This window comes from Myxocyprinus asiaticus, chromosome 18 (genome assembly GCF_019703515.2).
Source record: "Myxocyprinus asiaticus isolate MX2 ecotype Aquarium Trade chromosome 18, UBuf_Myxa_2, whole genome shotgun sequence".
Lineage (NCBI taxonomy): Eukaryota > Metazoa > Chordata > Actinopteri > Cypriniformes > Catostomidae > Myxocyprinus > Myxocyprinus asiaticus.
In genome coordinates, this window is record NC_059361.1 from 33,088,402 (window position 1) to 33,112,390 (window position 23,989).

Consider the following 23,989-nt stretch of genomic DNA (forward strand, 5'->3'; position numbering starts at 1 on the left):
TGCTGCCACCCTCTCCATCTCTGTGAACCACTCTTGAAATGAGGGCACTCCAGCCGACTTCCATCCCCTTAGAACAATCTGTCTGCCGATCATAACACTGGCTAGGACCCAATTTTTATGTATTTATCTCCTATATTAATGACCTCCCCATCGCCTAAATACAGAGCCTGGGGCAAAAGGAAATTTGAGTGCCCAATACGTCACACATAAAACTCTGATCTGAACCCTCAACCAAAATTCTTGGATCTTAACACACCAACAAAAAACATGGGTTGTGTCCCCATCCTGATTGTCATCGTCAGCAGGTGGGTGTGTCTTTAAGACCAAGCCTATTCAATCTAGAGGGGGTCCAGTAGAATCTATGTAAAATCTTGAATTGCTAAGTCGCACCCTTGCATCTCTAGATGTAGACTTGACGTTTTTTTAGAATCCTAGCCCACACTCCCTCCTCCAATACCAAGTTTAGATCTTTCTCCCATAATCTTTTGAGAGAAGCCGAAGTTCCGTCCCCCAGACTCTGAATTAGCAGGGAGTAATACACTGATGTCTCATGACCTTTTCCAAAAGCAGTAATCACCACTCCCAGAGTATCTGCTGCTTTAGTACAGAGCAGGTGGCACAGCTGTAAATACCTAAAGAACTGAGATCTGGGAATCCCAAAATGTTGAACCATATTTTCAAAGGATCTCAACTCTCCACTCTCATATAGGTCACCGAGCATATTAACCTCCCTCTCAATCCACTCTGTCCAGCAGAAAGGGGACTTATTAATACATAATTTTGGGTTCAGCCATATGCTTGAGGCTACATTTAAATAAATGTCTGAATTAAACACTCTGGACACTTTTGTCCATACCGAGTGCAAATGCAAAATAACGGTGTGTAACAACTTCTCCAGTTAGTTTGATAGAAAGGCTTTGCAATGGCGAAATAGGGGCAAGAACTTCCTGTTCAGTACAAAACCATGGAGGGGCTCTCTCAGGTGGAAGCGACCAACGAGCCAAATGTCTGAGACCGAATGCATAATAATAAAACAAAATCTTGGGTAGGCCTAGCCCACCTATGTCAATCAGCCTATGCAATTTACTGAAATGTAATCTGGGACGTTTACCATTCCAAATGAAGGACTTCGCTATGCTATCAAATTGCTTGAAATAAGAGAGTGGGATATCTATAGGGAGAGATTGTACCAGGTAGTTGAATTTTGGAATACAATTCATTTTAATAACATTAACCTTCCCAATCATAGATAAATGCAATGAAGCCCACCTGCCAACATCACTCGAAACATTGTGACCCTTTTTGTTAAAGGGTCAAACTGAACTCTAACTAAATCAGACAAATTTGCTGGGAATAAAATACCCAAATACCTAATGCCCTGTTTGGACCACTGGAAGGCACCTGGCTGAAAAGCTGTTACCGGGCAGTACGCTGTCAGAGCTAAAGCTTCGGATTTAGACCAATTAACTCTGTATCCTGAGAACTTAGAAAAGGAATGAATAATTCTATGGAGGCAAGGCATAGATCTAATGGGGTTGGAGACGAAAAATAAAATATCATCTGCGTAAAGCAAAAGCTTATGTGCCACACCTCCCGCCATCACACCTGGAAAATCATCCTCCTTTCTTATCGTGGCTGCTAAAGGTTCCAGGACAAGACAGAAATATAATGGGGAAAGAGAGCAACCCTGCCGGGTGCCCCTATCCAGGGTAAAATAATCTGAAATCAATCCATTTGTTTGTACCACTGCTACCGGGTGTCTATAAAGTAACTTAATCCATCCAATAAAAGTATTCCCGAACCCGTACATTTCCAAAATCTTAAAAAGTTAATCCCATTCTATCATATCAAACTTCTTTCCGGCGTCAAGTGATATGGCAGCGATCGGAGTCTGATCATTCGCCACTGACCACATGATATTGATGAAATGCCTAATGTTATCAGAAGAGCTACGGCCCTGAATAACCCCACCTGATCTATATGTATATTAGATGTCTTAACTTTACTTAATCGGTTAGCCAAAATTTTGACAACATTTTAACGTCTAGCTGGATCATGGAAATTGGATGGTAACTCTTACACTTGCTTGGATCTTTGTCCTTTTTAAGAATCAGACTGATCCGGGCTTGTGTCGTGGTTGGCGGAAGCTTTCCATTCTTTAATGATTCCGTATAAACTTCTAGCAAAAGTGGAGTCAGTTCTGTAGTATAGGATCTAAAAAATTCAGCAGCAAACTATCTGGCCCCGGAGCCTTGCCTGTAGGCAAGGCCTTAATTACCTCACCAAGCTCCTCCAAAGTTATCTCAGAATCAGGAGAATTGTTTGCTCAGCTGACAGTTTAGGAAGTTCTAATGGTTCCACAAAGTTTCTAATATCCTTTTCAGTAGACGAAGATCTATAAAGATCAAGATAGAATTCTTTAAAAGCATTATAAATATCAGTGGCCAAGGTAAATATTTCACCACCAGCAGAGGGAATGGTAGAAAAAACTCTGTTTTATATATCTAGCCAGAAGCTTGCCTGCTTTGTCCCCCGACTCAAAGTATGACTGTCTTGCCCTGAATAGCCAAAACTCCATCTTCCGTGACAAAATAGTATTATATCTGTATTTCAATCGGGTCAATTCTCTGAGGCCATTAGACGACATTCGCCGCTTCAGCTCTGCCTTGGCACTTTTAATATTCCCTTCCAATTCCACGAGTTCTTGTGCTTTGGATTTTTTGGTGAATGCGGCATACTGTATGATCCGGCCCCTAAGAACCACCTTAAGTGCTTCCCAAACCACGCCCACAGAGAATATTGAGGACCAGTTGGTCTCCATATAGACACTGATTTCAGCCTTTAGGATTTGTTGAAATTCAGGATTTTGCAAGAGGGATACATTAAAGCGCCAACTATATGATTTCCTTTTCTTTATATGTGGCAGCACCTCTAAACACACCAGGGCATAATCTGAGACTAAAATGTTTCCAATTGAGCAATCAACAACAGATGAAATGAGGGACTTAGATATAAAAAAATAAATCTATTCTAGAGTAAATCTTATGGACTGGTGAAATTTTTTTTTAGTCCCTACCAGATGGGTTCAAAAGTCTCCAAATATCTGTAAGACCAAGCTTTTTACACATCCTGTGAAGTGTCAGTGTTGCTGTAGGGGGCTTGCACAGTTTTGCTTCACTATGATCAAGGACTGAGTCATCAAAAGATTAAAGTCTCCTCCCTATATTATATTATGAGGGGTGCCAGCGGCTTGCATCATCCCTTCAAGATCTATAAAAAAGCCCTGATCATCAACATTAGGTGCATAAATATTAGCCAAAATAAGACTTTGACCCTAAGTCTGCTGTTCAGCTAAAACAATAATGACTCTTCCTAATTTATTTTTACTCTGTTTGAGACATTTGAATTGTAGATGTTTACTTATCAGCGTAATGACTCCCCTGCTCTTACTTGAGACAGCACGAAGGAAAGCATGTCTACCCCATATCTTCCCAAATTTTTCAGCTTCCTGCGGGGAAAGATGTGTTTCTTGAAGAAACACTATATCATATTTCTTATGTTTAAGAAAAGAAATAACCTTCCTTCTTTTTATGGGGTGCCCCAACCCATTCACATTCCACGTGGAGAGAGACAATCCACTCATATTAACATTTTACATTTTGACATATTAGAAAAAATAGATTGTGTGTCAAAAGTAAAATTATAAAGACCACATTCCAACATTAGTGCCACAGTCAAACCCCGAACTTCCCCCAGAACCAAACAAACAGAAAAAAGAAAAATGTGCACATTAACCCCGCACACGACAATTGGCGTCCATCCCTCTAAACTCAAACAGTCCATGTACAGTGCATCTGGAAAGTATTCACATCTCTTCACTTTTTCCACATTTTGTTATGTTACAGCCTTATTCCAAAATGGATTAAATTCATTATTTTCCTCAAAATTCTACAAACAATTCCCCATAATGACAATGTGAAAGAAGTTTGTTTGAAATCTTTGCAAATTTATTAAAAATAAAAAACGAAAAAAAAAAAAAAAATCACATGCACACAAGTATTCACAGCCTTTGCTCAATACTTTGTTGAAGCACCTTTGGCACCAATTACAGCCTCAAGTATTTTTGAGTATGATGCTACAAGCTTGGCACACCTATTTTTGGGCAGTTTCTCCCATTCTTCTTTGCAGGACCTCTCAAGCTCCATCAGGTTGGATGGGGAGCGTCGGTGCACAGCCATTTTCAGATTTCTCCAGAGATGTTTAATCGGGTTCAAGTATGGGCTCTGGCTGGGCCACTCAAGGACATTCACAGAGTTGTCCCGTAGCCACTCCTTTGTTATCTTGGCTGTGTGCTTAGAATCGTTGTCCTGTTGGAAGATGAACATTCGCCCCAGTCTGAGGTCCAGAGCGCTGTAGAGCAGGTTTTCATCAAGGATGTCTCTGTACATTGCTGCATTCATCTTTCCCTTGATCCTGACTAGTCTCTCAGTTCCTGCCGCTGAAAAACATCTCCATAGCATGATGCTGCCACCACGCTTCACTGTATGGATGGCATTGGCCAGGGGATGAGCGGTGCCTGGTTTCCTCCAGACATGACGCTTGCCATTCAGGCCAAAGAGTTCAATCTTTGTTTCTCATGTTCTGAGAGTCCTTCAAGTGCCTTTTGGCAAACTCCAGACGGGCTATCATGTGCCTTTTACTGAGGAGTGGCTTCCGTCTGGCCACTCTACCATACAGACCTGATTGGTGGAGTGCTGCAGAGATGGTTGTTCTTCTGGAAGGTTCTCCTCTCTCCACAGAGAAATGCTGGAGCTCTGTCAGAGTGACCATTGTGTTCTTGGTCACCTCCCTGACTAAGGCCCTTCTCCCCTGATCACTCAGTTTGGCCAGGCGGCCAGCTCTAGGAAGAGTCCTAGTGGTTCCAAACTTCTTCCATTTACGGATGATGGAGGCCACTGTGCTCATTGGGACCTTCAATGCTGCAGAAAATTTTCTGTACCCTTCCCCAGATCTGTGCCTCGATACAATCCTGTCTCGGAGGTCTACAGACAATTCCTTGGATGTCATGGCTTGGTTTGTGCTCTGACATGCACTGTTAACTGTAGGACCTTATATAGACAGGTGTGTGCCTTTCCAAATCATGTCCAATCAACTGAATTTACCACAGGTGGACTCCAATCAAGTTGTAGAAACATCTCAAGGATGATCAGTGGAAACAGGATGTACCTGAGCTCAATTTTAAGTGTCATGGCAAAGGCTGAGAAATACTTATGTACCTGTGATTATTTTCATTTTTTATTTTTAATAAATTTGCAAAGATTTCAAACAAACTTCTTTCACGTTGTCATTATGGGGTATTGTTAGTAGAATTTTGAGGAAAATAATGAATTTAATAAATTTTGGAATAAGGCTGTAACATAACAAAATGTGGAAAAAGTGAAGCGCTGTGAATACTTTCCGGATGCACTGTACGCCTACCAGAGTCCCCGCGACAACTTTGCCGTCTGGTGTTTGTCTGGTGCTTCTGCACAAATTTTGTGTGACAGAATTACATAACAGAAAATAATCTATAAAACAAACTCCAGCCAATAGGCAGAATAAGCACAAAGAACATGTAGATTCTTTCACAAAACTGTCTTGAAGGTTTGTTCCTCCACAAAACAAATTGCAGCTGCTAGTGGGACCAGCACACAATTTTTTTTTTTTAAATAAAGCCGTTCAGTTTCCTCGGACAGTCAAACGAATGTGAGCCGACTGTTTCATGAGTTCTGGAGATGACCTAATCATTCCAATGTCCTGCAAAAAATACTATACGAAAAAAAAACTCCATCCAATAGGAGGCATAAGCACAAAGAATGAGCAGATTCATCCACAACTGTCCCGAAGGAGTGTTATTCCACAAAACAAACTCCATCCACTAGACAGAACCAGCACAAAAAGAAGCAAGACAGGCGCCAAGCTATTTTGCGGCCATCCTTAGTATCTATTCTTAGTTTGGCTGGAAACATCAGAGCAAAAGCAATCTTCCGTTGATGTAAGAGTTTCTTGTATTCCTTGAATCGATCACGTTTCTCTCTTGTTGAATTCGCAAAATCTGGGAACAAGAAAATGCTGTGATTCTTCAAAGAAAGCTTTCCTTTGCTCCTCGCCTTGCGCGACATGAGATCTTTATCGGATGATCTTAGAAATTTGGCCAGAATTGATCGGGGCCTGTCTCCCTCAGCGGATCTCCGAGCCGGGACTCTGTAAGCATGCTTGATTTCCAGCTTGTGGCCTGTTATGTCAAGCAGGCTTGGGAAGAGCTTGTCTAGGAATTTCACCATATCTCGGCCTTCTTCATGCTCAGGAATTCCAACAATTCGGATGTTGTTTCGCCGGCTACAATTCTCCAAATCCTCCAGTTTTTCCAAAACGTGTTCCAAGTCTATCTTGGTCGCTTGCAGATTAGAAGCTAATTCCCTTTCCCATGACTCCAGATAATCACTCCGTCTCTCGACGTCCCCGATTCTTGTAACCAACTCCATCGCAGTAATCGATCGACGTATCACAGCAAGATCCTCTAAGTCAGCAACAACTTTCGTCAGCATCACAGACATGTTCGCCAGTTGCCGTTGAATTTCTCCCACCACACCGTCCAAACCGAGTTCCTGGTCTGCGGGCCCATCCGAGGCACCAGCTTGAGCACGTAAGTGTATTTTAATATCTCCAGAGCCCGAGGATTTTGAATTCTTTGCCATGTTGACTTCAAAGAACAGATATGTTGCAGGGTGTATCGAATCTCACCGGTTTATGACATAAAAATAATTAAAAACTAGCAAAGTGCACAGAGCTCGCTGTTTACACATCCGCTCCTCGCATGGTGTCACGTGATTCTATTTTGATTGTTATTTATTGTACATTGGTGTCTGTTAACATATTGCTTTTGCCTCAGTTTTTATAAAAGTAATAAGCCACTTGAGACTGTGCGTTACTGGTAAATGGAGGTTTCAGTCACTTTGCTCACTTTGCTTACCTTTACCAATGGTAAAATTACTGTAATTGTTATCCATCACTTTGACGTGCTGGGTTGTACATTTTCCATAACGGTCTATTTGAATCCATCATTAAAAATATAGTAATGTTTTGTGTGTGTGTGTGTGTGTGTGTGTGTGTGTGTGTGTGTATGTGTGTGTGTATTTAATTTTAAAGTAATATTGGTATCACAAGAACATCTGTGACAAGGGCTTTTTAGTACTCTCTCATGGGCAGTTTTTGTGGGGGTGTTTAAAACTTTATTTTCTCTCCTTTTTTCCACTTCTAATCTGTATTAGCATCCTTTACTTTGGGAATGTTTATAAATAGAAATGCAATAGATCAGATACCTTATTTTTGTATCTGTTAGAATCAGGGAAAGCATTTTGAATGATCTGTCATTGATTTTAAAATTTGCTACATGGTGAAGTTAACTGTTGTTCATATTTTTGTCCAAAACAGCCGAATGATGATTATCATGAGATCATACTGCAGTTCTTCATTTATACACAATGCAGCATGAATAAACTTTTCATTTCTTGAGTGTTTCCCTCAGCACAGAGCTGCAATTCCCTAATATCTGACATAATGCATGCTGCATTATTACACACTGAAAAGTGACCAATAGTAGAGCAGGTCTGTTTATGATTATAGATCATTGTGTCTCTGTTTTCATTTGGAATGTGACTTTAGTGTGTTTAGACAGTTTTGCTATGATCAAATTTCCTGAAAATGTACAATTTTATGCAAACAAAGCGTTTGTACGTTAGTTTGTTAATTGTGGTTCTTTAGTCTGGTTCCTTTGAAGTCTTCTAAAGCAACAGTATCCCTGTTTAAAATACTCACACACTGCCTTTTCTAAATCACCCTCAGTTAAACATGATTTAAATCTTTCCCAGTCAATGCTCAGTGTCTTGTGTACTGTGCTTACATTGTGCACTGAAAAAAATTATTTACCTACTCAATATTTTTGCTTTATAGAATTTTGTTAAAGAAATCAAACAGAATTTAGTGAGGTTTAAGCTTAAATCAACAAAAATAAACTTCAATAGGAAAAGCAAGCTTACTTTTCATACCCCATTGGCAAATACTGCATAAACCTCACTTAATTTGATTCAGTTTCATTGAAAATAAAACCTAATATCTTATACCATTTTGCTTCTCAAGTAAATGTGTCTTGTTTTAAGGATGTTTAGATATTTTTTACTGGAAAACAAGACAAAAATACTGATTAAGAAAATTATTTTTTCAGTGTGTCTGTAATATGTTCTGTTTGTGTTTTATAGATTACAGAACCGGGCCCTGTTTTGCATCTGTCAGTAATCAGATGTGTCAGGGGCAGCTCACAGGAATCGTGTGCACCAAGACATTGTGTTGTGCGACAGTGGGTCGTGCCTGGGGTCACCCGTGTGAGCAGTGTCCCGCACAACCACACCCCTGCCGCAGGGGGTTCATCCCTAATCATCGCTCAGGAGCCTGCCAGGGTGAGCATACACACACACATACAGAGGTCAGCTCTAATTGAGTCAGGTTTGGTTCTAATGGAATGCTAGCAGTCATGCAAACAAGGGCACACTGTCGGAACACATTGCAACACGCCTCAACGATCCAGACTATTCTGCAATACTCACTGCAGAAACACACAAACACAGTGCTCATTAAACCTCTTAAAGCACCTATACACAGTCTACACACGCAGATAAGCTTTCATTGGGAGTTCCTTCAACACAATATAATATTGTCAAAAGAGACACACCAAGCAATTACTGGTGGATAGATTGCTTGAAATATCTTTCAGGTGATCCACCAATTGAGCTGTGCTGGAGAATATCTCTCAGGTGATCCACCAATTGAGCTGTGCTGGTGTGTGCTGTTCTGATGTGAGCTCTGCTTGTGTGAGCTGTGCTGGTGTGAACTGTGCTGATGTGGGCTGCGCTGATGTGAGCCATGCTGATGTGAGCTGTGCTCTTAAGAACTGTGCTGTATTAGGGTATGATGGGTTTAGGTGAGCTGTTCTAATTAGGGACATATGAGACTAGTCGTCTAAACGGTACTGCTGCTGCTGATTGGCACTGGACATAGTCGTTTAAATATTTTTTCCTCATACTTTTCATTTTAAACATTTATGTTTTAATGAACTACGAACAAGCTTGTTTATAGTTAAAAGTCACGCATTATGCACCAAATATTAGCCTTTATTTCTTGTTTTTATTGGGATTTTGGTTGTACAATAAACTGCTTCACTCTCTGTGCCTGTCACTGGACATAAAGAATAAGACGTTTTTTTCAACATTCAATGAATAGTTTTTTAAAAACTACTGGCCAATTAATTGGTTATCTGCCTTCCACAAGCTTAGTTATTACTAATGTGAGCTGTGCTGATGTGAGCTGTTCTAAAGCAGGGCTCCAGACTAAAAAAATGACTTAGGGGCCATTGGCTCCTAAACTGAAACATTAAGGAGCCAAATGGCTGTTTTTAGTCGCCAAATCACGGAATTGCTTGATTTAGATTGCTGTTCAGTAACAAGATAGAAAGCAGAAGGAAGACAGCTGATAACTCATTAATCAGAGGTTTAATAAACAGTATACAGTATATAGTTGATTAGATAAGTTTGCATTCCCTTTTGTCTCATAAATGTTCACACCCCCTTCATAATTTATACAAATATAAGAGATAAAATATTTTTTTTATTTAATACTGCTCTTCACAATCTACATTACAGATAATTACATAAAATATAGTATGCATATAGTAGTTTGTTGTCTTCTTGAGCATCAGTGAATGTTTGCAACTTGTGTAATAGTTGTGAACAAGTCCCTCAATTGTCCCAAGTTTCAAAAGCTTCATCTCATATATATATATATATATATATATATATATATATAGTAAATAAATTGTTTTACAATATTGCCTTAGTCTTTTACTTTTTCCGGATGGCCCAGACACAGAGACTACAAGTGTGCAAATTGAATGAAATCCCAGATGCAGTTTATTGTGCTACTTCAATCCCAATCAATAATTACCAGAAGAAAAAACATACACAATACGGGACTTTTAATTATAAAGAAGCCTGAAATACACATGGGACTCTTATTTTGAAATGTCTGCACTCCCAATTGTTAGCTCACTGACGGCTGATTCGCTGAGAAATTGAATCTGATTCAAACTGCTAACCTGAGCTCCTGAGTTCAAACCCTCAGTGCTTCTCAGGTGATTCATGAAAAAGATCCTGTTTAAAAGAATCATTTGGTCACGACTCTCTTGCGCTGGGTTTATTATTGCGTGTGGTGCAGCAAGCTCGTCAGAAACAGAACGAGTGAAAAGCATCGTGAGACACACTGATGCACGCTCTAAAGGTGTATTCAGTAACTCACAAGATGATATCTGATGAAACCGCATATGAATGCACACAACCTGACTGTCGCCAATGGCGATTAGATTTTAAATTATAGTCGCATTAAGTTATTTTTGGTCGCATTTGCGACCATTTTAGTCACAGTCTGGAGCCCTGTTTAAAGTGAGCTGTTTTAAAGTGAGCTGTGCTGGTGTGAGCTGTTCTAAAGTGAGCTGTGCTGGTGTGAGATGTACTAATATGAGATATGCTGATGTGAGCTGTGCTGGTGTGAACTGTGCTGTGTTGGGGTATGATGGGTTTGGGAGAGCTATGATGGGCTGTGCAGGTGTGAGCTTTTCTAAAGTGAGCTGTGCTGGTATGAGCTGTGCTAATGTGAGATGTGAGCTGTGCTGGTGTGAACTGTGCTGTGTTGGGGTATGATGGGTTTGGGAGAGCTGTGCAGGTGTGAGTTGGGCTATGGTGGAATAATCTATGTTTAAGTGTGCTGGGATGGGTTGTACTGGAATGAGTCGGGCAGGGGTGTGATGGGCTGTGTTGGTTTAAATGGTGCTGAGCTGATGTGAGCTGTGCTGGGGTAAGATGGCTTGGGTTGAGCTTTGCTGGGTGAATGGCTGGTGTGAGCTTTGCTAGTTTGAGCTGTTATGATGTTTTCAGTGTCAGGGTAAGATGTGCCCAGCAGCACTTTTGTGAGCTGTGCTGGGCTGATGTGAGCTGTGCTGGGCTGGGGTTAAAAAAGGCTGATGAGAGCTGTGCTGGGCTTTAGTAACAAAGGCTGGTGTGAGCTGGGGTGAACTGTGTTGATGTGAGCTGTGCTGGGCTGATGTGAGCTGTGCTGTGGTAAGAAAGGCTGAAATGAGTTGTGCTGTAGAGGTTGACCGATAATGGATTTTACCAATACCGATAACTAAGTTGGGCAGTACCTGCTGATAACCGATTAATCAACCGATAGTTTTTAAAATTGATACTTGATTCATAATAACAGCGAAATACCACATTGTTATTTAGTACAGCTGTATGTAGAGTAGCAATATTCACAGATAGCAGTGGTATTCGGCTGAACCCTGTGGTGAAGCGGCTCAGAATATAATAGGGGTTGTTCAAACAGACAGAACACAACAGATTGGAATCGAACGCAAGGATCTCGAGACACACATTTCCAGGCTGAACATCTTTCCTGACAAAGCATTTAAACAACTCATTGCTTAATCTGAGAAACGCTTATAAGAGAGCAAGACGCAATGGCCAGAGACCTCCACCGACAGTAAGGGGCTGTTCACACCGAACACTTTTGCAACCATTCATTTGTTTTTCTATGTAAACACGTGCTAGACAAATGTCTTTGTTTCCCTTTGTTTTTGCTTATTCAGCGTCTTGTGCAGGAGCGCTGTTTTTTAGATGATGTATCTAATTAAAAAGAACTTTAAAAGCATATTGAGACACCTGCTTTCTGTTAAACTGTATTTGTTGCACTGTGTCTAGCCTTTTTTAGCGCAAGAATGTGGTTGATCTGAAGTAATCGTATTACAGTGAGGATACATTTTTTTAAATTGAAATCAGATGCGTTTCTGATATGTTTATACATTTCTCTCACCTGCATGAAGATATTAATTTGCTTTCTCATGTCTCTAGCTTTAAATATGCAACTTAGCTGGCTAACGAATGCATAAACATGACCAGCTGGATATAAATTAATGCAAATAGATGGTAATAGATGGTAACAATCATTACATTTAAACATTTGGTTAGGACTTGTGTGTATTTATGTCACATTGTTCTAACCACTTGAGGTTAGCTTTAATGTTAGCGTCCTCTCAGTCTTATTGGCAAACATACTGCTGTTCTCTACTAATGCAGCATCTAGTCAACAAATTAATTACTTTATAATGATATGACAATGTGTACTGTAGTGTACTGTATACATACCTTTTCATTGTTGATGTTTTAAATCCGCATCTGAAGTGTTCCTCTCCATGCAGTGTGTAGTCTCATGTGTCAAAACAAACACCACAAGGCATCAGTGAAGTGATAGAGGCTGCTCTCACACTGTATAACAAAAAAGGACCCTTCCCAGCCACTCCTGAACACAATGGGGATAAACCATCTGTGTGGATTTTTGCCGATAACCAATAGTTCCAGAAATCTGTTATCGGTGCCGATTAATCGGCAAGGTCGACCCCTACTGTGCTGTGTTGATGAAAGAAGTGCTGTGGTAAGAAAGGCTGACATGAGCTGTGTTGATGTGAGCTGTGCTGGGCTGATGTAACAAAAGCTGGTGTTAGCTGGGGTGCACTGTGTTGACGTGAGCTGCGTTGGGCTGATGTGAGCTGTGCTGTGGTAAGAGGGGCTTCAGGCTCAGAGGTGTTTCAGAGAAAGGCTGCAGTGTGTTTGGGGAAGTTATGGGTTTGGGTGAGCTGTGCTGGCCTGTGTTGGTGTGAGTTGGGCTTTGGTGGAGTGATCTCTGTTTAAATGTGCTGGGATGGGATGTACTGGAATGATTTCGGCAGGGGTGTGATGGGCTGTGTTGGTGTAAACTGTGCTGAGCTGATGTGAGCTGTGCTGGGGTGAATGACTGGTGTGAGCTGTGCTGTGGTAAGAAAGGCTGACATGAGCTGTGCTGTGTTGGTGTGAGCTGTGCTTGGATTAAAAAAGGCTGATGAGAGCTGTGCTGGGCGGATGTGAGCTGTGCTGGGCTGTGGTAACAAAGGCTTGTGTGAGCTGGGGTAAACTATGTTGACGTGAGCTGTGCTGGGCTGATGTGAGCTGTGCTGTGGTAAGAAAGGCTGACATGAGCTGGGCTGTGCTGCAGTAACAAAGGCTGGTGTTAGCTGGGGTGAACTGTATTGACGTGAGCTGTGCTGTGTTATGAGGGGCTTCAGGCTCAGAGGTTTTTCAGAGAATTGCTGCAGTGTGTTAGGGTTAGTTTCTCTAATTCTCTTTGGATCTGTTTAAGTATGTGTGTGTGTGTGTGTGTGTGTGTGTGTGTGTGTGTGTGTGTGTGTGTGTGTGTGTGTGTGTGTGACATGTTTATACTACATTGTGGGGACCAAATGTCCCCACAAGGATAGTAAAACCTGTGATCACCTACATTGTGGGGACCAGCCAGCGGTCCCCACGAGGGAAATGGCTTATTAAACATACTAAACGATGTTTTTTTGAAAATGTAAAAATGCAAAAGGTTTCTATGAGGGTTAGGTTTAGGGGTAGGGTTAGGGTTAGGGTTAGGGGCTAGAAAGTATCGTTAGATCTGTATAAAATCCTAAAAATGCATGGAAGTCTATGGAGAGTCCCCACAATGATATAAAAACATAGTGTGTGTGTGTGTGTGTGTGTGTGTGTGTGAATGTAATTCCTCAAGCTGGGTAAATTATTTTATCGTCTGGCTGTCTGAGCCACACTGGGGAGGGTGAGCTCGGCCTTTTCTAGCTTTTGTCTCTACAGTAGTCTCTTTCTTTCTCTTTTCTGTCTCGCACTTTCTCTTCAGATTAATCTGTTTATCTCAACTTTAGATATTTCTTCCATGTCTCCCCCCCACCTCTGATACAGTATAATCTTTCTAATGTCTCTCAGTCTATTCTCCACTGCAGTCTCCTAGTGTGAGTGCACATGTGACTCAATGCTACATTCTTGTGTGTAATTGCATTGGAATCTAACACTCTGTCATATCTCATGTGCTGTGAGAGTGGATTACTGTTAGAGAAGAGTGTATGTATGAGTGTGTGTGTTGTTTAGTGTCATCTCAAAGTGGATATATAATATAAGATCATGATGATCTTACATTGGAACACACTCATGCTTCGTGGTGCTGTAATGCTGATATTTCCTTTTGACATCGATGTTCTGTTTTAAATTATGCACACTGATTTCAATACATCTGTTGTGTGTGTAGTTAAAGCATTTCCTCTTTCTCTCTCTCTCTGTTTTGTAGATGTGGATGAGTGCCAGGCCATTCCTGGGCTCTGTCAGGGGGGAAACTGTGTTAATACTGTGGGCTCATTTGAGTGCAAATGCCCCGCTGGACACAAGTTCAATGAAATCACACAGAAATGTGAAGGTAAGAACACACACACACACACAAACAATCAGAAGACACGGAATGCTCACCTCTGCAAAGTGCAGCTGTAGTATGCGTCATCTGTTACCCTTTGGAAAGAAAAATTAATATCTCAGTAGTTCTTCTTGGCAGTAAGATTAAATGGAGCACATTGAGACTTTTGCTGAGGTCTCCTGCTTCTCAGATGTTTCTCCTAAGAAAAATACCCCAGTATACCCCCTCTGAGATCTCAAGAATGACTTATACTGTGTTCAGACTTGTCAAGATACCAATCTGCTATCAAAAGTCAGATATCTCAATATGAACTCAAACATTTCTCAGAAATTCTTCCAAGCTGTCAAAGCTGATCCTTAAATGAGACATAACAAACATTTCTATTACAGGAGTAATTGACTCAAAAAAATTGAATTCTGTCATCATTTACTTACCCTCTTGTTGTTCCAAACCCATATGACATTCTTTTTTCTGTGAAACACAAAAGGACATGTTTAGCAGAATGTTAGTCTCAGTCACCATTCACTTAGATTGCATTTTTTTTTTCATACAATGAAAGTGAATGGTGAATGAAGCTTACATTCTGATTAACATCTTGTTGAGTCTGATCGGTGAGGTCAAGCACAGATCACTGAATGAACTGTACTCATGGAAGCTTGTGTTCTAACAGGGTGCAACATGATGAAGTAAAATGCAAAAAATCACATTCTAGTTTCTAGTTCTAGGGCACTGTGCTGGGTAGCCCCATTGGTTCAAAATCCCACTCCACATAGCTGTATAATAAACATCAAATATCTTAAGATTGGCTGTGATTTTGTTGCTTTGTGCAGCATTTTGCATTCATTGAGGACTGAAAAATTAATTGAAGCTGGGAACTTGTCATGTAGTGCCTAGTTAGAACATGGTGTTGTGGTCTTGTGAGTGACCCCTGACCCCTGGTCTTAACTAATTTCCAAATTAGTACAGATTCAGCTCAGACTCAGTTCTGTGTCTTCAGCAGAAGAAAACCTTTAAACTGTCCAGATGTCAATAAGACAGTAAAGTGTGCAAGTTTGTTTAGACAGTGTGTCTGAGTCTCATTCAGTTTAGCTGCAGGGCTGCCATTAGCTCAGAACTGACAGAGAGACATAGCGACTTCAGATATGTTTACAGGACAGAATGGACAAAGTCAGAGACAGATAGTTTGAGTGTGTTTACAGCAGGGCAGAAGGGGTTTATTTGTAGTCGTGTTTGATTAGACAGGTTGTTGAGTTGAGTGAGACTCTTTAAAGCAGAAGTGTGTGATCAGACGCTCAGTTTTGTGTGTGTGAAGATTGATTTGTGTGTAGTGTGAGTGTGGATTCTATATCAGCCCCAGGCCCAGAAACAACGGACTGGAACTCTGGAAAGCACCCGATCTAGAGCCAAGCTGCAGACTGCTGTCAGTTATTTGTACAGACTCAGTAGAGCCTGTGCCACTGTCACGTGACAAATAAACAAAATTACTTATAAATATTCTTATAAATAAATATTCGTTAATTTTGCTGAATGAGATTCAAAGATCCATGTTAAAAAAAATGATCACATCTTCCCATTTTTACTGCTGAAAGCTGCAAGAGAGATAGAGTTAGGGACGTAGTATAGCTGATTTACATGCACAGATTACAGTTTGATTCAAAAACAATATTATTGATTTGATTTGTTCATCAGAATGGATTGGTTTACTAATTGATAACTAGTCTACTTGTTAAAGTGAATAAAAGTGTGCAAGAATTCCCCACATTATGAATTGTGGAACTTGCGGGAATGAGTAGTCAATACCCACAATCCTGCCCCAAATTTAAGGCCATACAATAGCTAAATAATCAAATGGGTTTCAAAAGACATAAAGGTGAGTAGATGTTGACAGAAGTTTCATTATTGGCTCAACCATCCCTTTAATTTGGACAGCCTGCTCTTCCAGCTAAGATTTGCCAGAGAACGTTGTATTTGTCCTCTAGCAACACCAGCAGCAAACCAGCACAAAAACAGGATAGACCAACTTGGAAGTTTTTGCTGGCGTAAGCTGGTCTTCTAAGCAAGTATATACAACGTTTTTGTGGTAAAGCTGATGTTGTTTGATGGATTCTTCTCTCTCAGACATTGATGAGTGCTCTGTCATCCGGGGACTCTGTAATGGAGGTCAGTGCTCCAACACTATTGGCAGCTACTTTTGTAGGTGTCCCGTTGGGTTTGACACATCGCCTGATGGATCACACTGCATTGGTGAGTGTGGATATCAATACATCCTTTTCCAAGCTGTTTCCTGTCTCATAGAAACTGTCTTCCTGTCTGTTTCCTGTTGTAGAGGATGTGTTTCCTCTTTGGTATGAGTGACTTTCCTCTGAGTGTGAGCGAGGTGTGTGTTACACACAGAAACTCTCTTTTTCTGAGCAGATTGAAAAAACTATTTTTTAAATTCACTTTGTACTTTTTTCATTGTTCACTGTTAAGTCAACATTAAATCAAAATTGACCTTATGTACCTTCTCAATACACGTAACTGGTCTTATTGTGAACAATTCATCTGTGCACGTTATTCCAAAGGAAAACAAAGTTTGTCTTTGTAATCTTTCTGAATTTTCTCTGAAATGATTTTCCAGCTGATGTCACCTAGGCTATGCAGGCTATTGTTTAATCTTAGCCAAGAGTGAACAGTCAGATAGCTGTTTAGTCATTGTTTTACGCTAGTTTTGTAGGCAATGCAGCATTTCAAAACTCTTGCCAGTAGTTAAAATTGTAATTTAATGCAAGCTAACATTATTGAAATAAAGGTTACTCCAATATTAGCAATTAATGATATAATTAAATAGATGCACTACCATTGGGTTACATGGTGGAGATGCTTTGGAGATTGAATTTGACCTTCAGCCTCAATGTCCTGTTCAAACATCCTTCTCAAATGTGGGTGCTGGCAGTGTTTCAGGAGGGGAGTAGTCCTCCACAATCCACTGCAAACTCAAATTCAGCTCTGACTCCATTCTGGTATGGAACACCCACTTTGTTTTTTTTCCATCCAATCAATTCCTGATGGATAAAGTCAAGTCCTGCCCTACATTTGTTCATCTTAAATATCTTGTTTCACTCAGAAGTATTTCACATTATGGAAGTGAAAGGGGTTGTGTATGTCTTTTCATGTTAACTTTAAGCAACTCTATGGTCACACATATGTAAATTTGTCATGCCATTCAAACACTTTAAACTGAAACTGACAAAACTGAGAAAATAAAATAAGTAGATCTACTTTCTCACGCCTTTAGAGAAGGAAGTACTCTCTCTCTGTCTGTGAAAAGTGGGTCAGTGGTCTTCAGCTGATGTCTCTTGGCTTTAGTCAGTGCTTTAGGAGGGTGTTTTTGTGGAAGGAATGTGTGCTATGACTCTATCCACTCCAAACTCTTCCTGAGCCAAACATCCTCCTCATCGCTCAGCCCTCTCTCTCTCCCTCACGTTTTCCGAGACTGTAGAGGCATTATCATCATAAGTTACTGAGCTGTAAGGTAATGGGTGTGTGTGTTTCTTATCTACTGTAGATGCCCGAACGGGGTTCTGCTATGCAAACATTGTCAACGGGCGTTGTGCCAACCTGCTGTCCCAACGCATGTCTAAGAGTCAGTGTTGCTGTGAAAACAGAGGCTGCTGGTCCGGTAATTCAGTCCCGGAGATGTGTCCAATTCGCGAAACAGGTATCACATCCCAACCAACTTTACTGTCCTGTAGAGAAACTGCCAGTTTTAAAGGCTCCTAATTTTTTTCATAGGTTTTCCTTGATCTTTGGAGATAAAAAAGTTCATTGTACTATAAAAACATACTGTAGATTTCAGAACTCAAAATTTCCTCCCCAGTCCACCAAGAGCATTTATTGAAAATAAATCTCAAAAATTACTCAAATACTTTCTGAACTTCCATAACTTACTGATGTCAGATGTGGACAAGACCGTCCACATTTACACGTCATGACTCCTAGTGTAGCACCTGCTGCTCTGCATATCCTTAGAAACAAGGGGCTGAAGTTTATTTTTTAACAAGATCCCTGACCATTTCAGTCTGATCATCTTATCAGTTTGAATAGCACATTTCAGCACTGATTGTTCATTTGTGAGCCCAGCAAAACTCTGTTTATCATTTCACATGTGAATAGAACATTTACATAGAAGTCCTAAAAGCACAACAGCAAAAATGGCCTGTTGAATTCTAAGGGGCAGAGAGAGAGAGAGGGTAAAAAATATAATTAAAAAACTAAAATATTACTGATTAAGGCACAAAACACCTTACTAACATTTTAAGTGGACCTCAGAGGGGAAAATTAATTATAAAACAATGTATGATATGACCCCTTTAAAGTATAAGAGCATCAGTCCTGCTGGTGATAAAGGTTGTTTCTCATAAATGAAGAGTATTGAGTAATGTCAGAACTGTGTTCTTTTTATAGAGGAGTACCAAAGACTCTGTCTGACTGGTCACACGGTGCCTGATCCAGACCGTCCGCGTCCAGGGCCCGGTCCAGGTCCCGGTCCAGGCCCGTTTTATCCAGAAGACCCACGAGACCCTTACCCACGTGAGCCGTACCCACGAGAGCCATACCCACGCGAGCCGCATCCACGTGAACCATACCCACCAGAGCCATACCCACGTGACCCTTTACCTGGATCACCCACAGCTGTGGCAATCACCTTCAAGCCTAGTAATACACACACACACACACACACACACACACACACACACACACACACACACACACACACACAAATACACTGTCATGCTACAGAAAAATTTAGTTAAATTAGTAGTGTCACTACTTCTACAGTGTTTCCCCTATATATATTATTTCACATGGTTCATTAATATTCTTGACGTAATGTAAAACTTGCTAGGTCTATTTAAAAAGGATTGTGTACAGCTGAAAAAAAAAGTTGCCATTGCTCTCCCTCCATTGAAAAATGTAATGATAATCTCGAGTTCGCCGCTTAATACTAAATATGGTTCTCATCTGACGCGAGTTTGGCGCCAGCCATCACGGAACCACTCGCAAAAATTATCTGCTCTGCTCTAATCTACTCTGTCTCTGAAGGGCCTGCATCAGTTGCACGAGCTTCCGTTGATATTGTGGCACAGACCACAAAACTGATGCTACCCATTTGAATTCTAATGAGAATTTTGTAGTTTAAAGCACTATAGACCTTATTAACAGCAGATCCATCTTTGATTTTTGATGAAATGACAATGAGGCTGTGAGGGATGGAAGTACAGTCTCTTCAGTGAGTTGTACAGTTGTTTAAAGTGTTTTGGGTTCGTTCCATTGACGAAACATGAAAAAACATTTTCAAATAAGAAATTCCTGTAGACAAAAAACTCCAGACAACAGTAGTTGTGGAAAATTAGATGTGATCTAGAAGCTTTTTGATAGCTTTATACAGTGCATTTAATTGGAGAGAGACGATAAGTCTACAACCTTGTTTTCATTCCTGTCAAAAATCAAAGATTGCGCTACTGTGAATAAAGTCTCTGGAAGAAGTCAAACCTCTCAAACAGTAGAAATGCTAAAAAGCACTAATGAGGAAGCAATAGGCAACAATGTGGTATGTGCCAAAATAAAGTGTTTTTCAAATACACATCATCATCCTTACTAAAATGTATTACAGTTTTACAGTAGTAACTGTAACTGATATTTTGACAAATCTTATTGTTACATATTAAATAATCTATTAGGTAGAATCTATTAGACCTAATTTTTTATTATAACTGTTGTAATTGTTACAATTTCTAAATGTGTTTAGACTACTATTTTTTCATAACAAATAATTCAATTTATTATTGTTATTATTATTCTTTAAGAAAGACTAGCTACAATGTACAAACCACAGGAATGAGGACCCATCCATGGTCTTACCTGTGCTGATATGAGGCATTGCATTTTAAATATAAAGACAAGTTCATAAAAGTCTGGACTTCCAAGACTTATGGACAAATTATGGACAAAGTTTTCCTCCTTTGTAATATTTTTCCTGTTTGAATGATGTTTGATATTAGGAAATAAACTGGATAAAAAATATAATAGGCTCATATAAATAAATAGGCTCATCCACTTTTAAAAATTGGGAGAGAAAACTTCCTTTATCTTTTGTTGATGACATCAACATAAAAAATGTCACTTGATACATGCCCTTATACTTGAAAACCATGAACAAAACTATGCAAGATAAAAGAAAATGCCACTGCAGGCTACATTAAATACAGGTTACGTTTTTACTATGTTGGGTCGTGACTTGATGTCCAATGTAAAATCTGGTTCCCAAAGCAAAACCAGTTGAGAACCACTGGTGTAGTGATTCAGTAGTGTTGATAGTTGTTATATGAGTTTGTTCTGTTGAATAGGTTTGTCGTGATGGGGGCATAGCTGAGCGACATCTGTAGAGAGCGAGGCCCGGAAAGGAAGAGCGGTAAGGATTGACACCTGTGAGAAATTATCTCTAACAGCTGTTTTGTGTTACAGTGAGAGCTGGAGAGAGATAAAAAGGGCAATTCAGACTGCCGGAGGGGAGAGAGAGAGAGTGAGACACAAACCTCAGTGTGTGTGTTTATGTTGAGCTGAAAAGCGACCTGTTTGTGTGTTACTGAAAAGTATTGTAAATAAAAGACTACGTGGATTGTTTATCCGGCTCCTGCTTCCTCCTTCATAAAGAGAGTTAGTGACCTGTCACAGTGGTGCCGAAACCCAGGAATTAGGAGGAAGAAAACTTTGTCATGGAGTCCTTGCCACTGGCCGAAATATTCAAGACCCTCGCCAGTATCCACCAAGCCCAACATCAGTCTCTGCTTGAGCTGCGTCTGGAACAGGCGCAACGGTTCTATGCGCTCTTCCAGGCTCAAGCGGAGGACCGGTAGGTGCTACGGAGCTTGTTACACCAGGAGGGGTCTTCAGCCATGACCCTGGACCCACCTACAGCCATACTGCACGTCACACTGACGAAGATGGGACCTCAAGATGACCCAGAGGTGTTCCTTGAGCTCTTCGAGTGGACGGCGGGAGCATGGAACTGGCCCAGCACTCAGTGGGTGGCCCGCCTCGTGCCACTGTTGTCCAGGGAAGCCCAACACATGGCCCACCAATGTGAAAAGGAAGAAAGCCATCCTGCAATGGGTCGGCCGAAGCCCAGAGCTACAACGGCAACACTTCCGCTCACTGATGCTTGGCGAGCTCGGTCACCAGTTCGCATTAGCTTGACAACTCCGTGACACCTGCCGAAGGTGTCTGCTGGCTGAAGATTGTGACTCCAAGGAGATACTCGATCTGGTGGTATTGGAACATTTCATCGTTCGGCTACCGAAAGGGACAGCAGATTGAGTCCAGTGCCACAGACCGGCATCGCTGGATGGGGTGGTCCAGCTGGCTGAGGACCATATGGTGGTGTATTCGGGGGCCGGTGAGCCCCCTTCTTCTCTCTCCCTCTCTCTCCTCCCTCCCCCTCTCCTTCACCTCGTCCTGTTCCTATTCCCCACAAACGGGGAATTCTGACCCCAAAATCGGTTCCCCGGTGCTGTGGGCCGTTCAACCTGCCGGTTTTCCCCAACCTTCTCCGCTCTCCCGTACAGGCTGGTGAATCTGCTGCCGTGGGTGTGGGCTTGAAGTCTGGGCCGGTCTGCTGGAGATGCGGGGAACCTGGGCATTTCCAGCATCGATGCCCTGTGATGGAGGTGGAGACATTGGTCCGGATCCCCGTCACACCACAGGCCGCCCCCATCGAGCAGGACCGTACCGGGTACCTGTGAGGATTAAGGGGGGTACACACCAAGCCTTGGTGGATTCAGGATGTAATCCAAAATTACCTTTTAGTGACAGTCATCATTCAATTTCGGGGACAAAAGAATAGTGTTGAGGCTGTGGTTAGTCCCTGCCTCTCTCATCCACTAATCTTGGTTACGAATTGGCTGGCATTTACTACTTTTATTAAGGGGAATATGTTTGGATGGGTCCTGCAACAAAGTGTATTGGTGTGTGATGTGAGATTCGCTGGCTGGGGAGGCGGTGCCAGGACTGTCTACGTCAACTCCATGTCAGAAGGATGTAAGAGAGGGGAAGTCTCAGCTTCTCCAACCCTTAGAGGATTCCCTGCAGGGGATTTCCCTCTGGAGCAGACCCGAGATGAGACCCTTAGGCATGCGTTTGACCAAGTGAAAGTGATTGATGGCCAAAATCTCCAGCCAGACATTGCACTTGCATATCTGTATTTTTCAATCATTAAGGATCGGCTGTATCGAGTGACACACAACACTCAGACAAAGGATGATACAACCCAATTGTTAATACCGCAGAGCCATCGAGAAATGTTATTCCAGACAGCTCATTTTAATCCAATGGCGGGACACCCGAGGGAGACGTGCAAGGATGTTGGTGGAGCGCGGATATTTAAGGAGGATATGTCAGCAGCCCAGCCTTGCATGCCTCATCCAGGGCTGGGAGCATGCTGACACAGAGCTCGCTGAGATTGATTGTGAGCGCATGAACACTTGAAATGCTTCACTTTCGTTTTCAATTTGAATAAACAACTACACTCCGCTGCGTCCATAGTAACACAACTCACTCATCTGCCATCGCCTCGATACGTGTCCTCAATGCCATGGTGGTTTGTTAGAGTGCATGCTCTTTAGCTGACACAGCAACACACATAAAAGTACCAACATAGGAATGTAATACATTTTAAAATGCATTCTACTTAATATTATTGTTTTAGCAATAAATGTGTAATCCACGTAGCTTTATTTCATTTATGTCTGAAACTGTAATCAGATTACTTAATTTTGTTAAGTAACACATTACATTACTGCATTACCGCAAAATGTAATCAGATTACAGTAACACGTTAATTTGTAAAGCGTTACACCCAACACTGATCCGGAAGCAGTGCCTCTGCGCAACATTTCAGCGTGAAGTGTTGCGGAGGCACTCTTTAGAATAATCTCCCGAGTGGGGATTCTGAAAGAAATCCTCACTGATCAGGGCACTACGTTCATGTCACGTACACTACACAAACTGTATGAATTGTTGGGGATTAAGTCAATTCAGACCAGCGTTTACCACCCCCAAACAGACGGCTTGGTCGAATTATTTAATCAGACCCTAAAGAATATGATTCGTAAGTTTGTGCACGAAGATGCTCGAAATTGGGACAAGTGGCTTGAGACCCTATTATTTGCAGTGCAAGAGGTCCCACAAGCCTCCACGGGGTTCTCCACATTCGAATTACTGAATGGGCGGAATTGGGAGGAGGGACCTTCAAACAGCAAAAATTAAATTCAAAACGTTCTTGACCTGAGAGCAAACCTCCACACACTGGGGCAATTATCACAGGAGAATTTGCTCCAGGCTCAAGAATGTCAAAGCCGGCTGTATAATAGGGGTACTTGGTTATGGGAATTTACACCAGGAGATAAAGTCCTTGTATTGCTTCCCACATCAAGCTCTAAATTACTTGCTAAGTGGCAAGGAACCTTTGAGGTCACACGGCGAGTTGGGGAAATCAATTATGAGGTGAAACTAATGGATAGAGGTGGAGCACGTCAGA

At 41.4% G+C, this 23,989-nt stretch overlaps 1 protein-coding gene across 2 annotated transcripts in view; it reads left to right on the forward strand.

Annotated features, from left to right (window-relative positions):
- Positions 1-23,989, forward strand: part of LOC127455817 (fibrillin-1-like) — a 135,344-nt gene that overhangs the window by 15,890 nt on the left and 95,465 nt on the right. For both annotated transcript variants that reach the window (XM_051723969.1, XM_051723968.1), the window contains exons 7-11: positions 8,298-8,495; positions 14,293-14,418; positions 16,531-16,656; positions 17,960-18,112; positions 18,859-19,110. In XM_051723969.1, the coding sequence (XP_051579929.1) occupies positions 8,298-8,495; positions 14,293-14,418; positions 16,531-16,656; positions 17,960-18,112; positions 18,859-19,110 (855 nt within the window). The remainder of the gene's footprint in view (positions 1-8,297; positions 8,496-14,292; positions 14,419-16,530; positions 16,657-17,959; positions 18,113-18,858; positions 19,111-23,989) is intronic.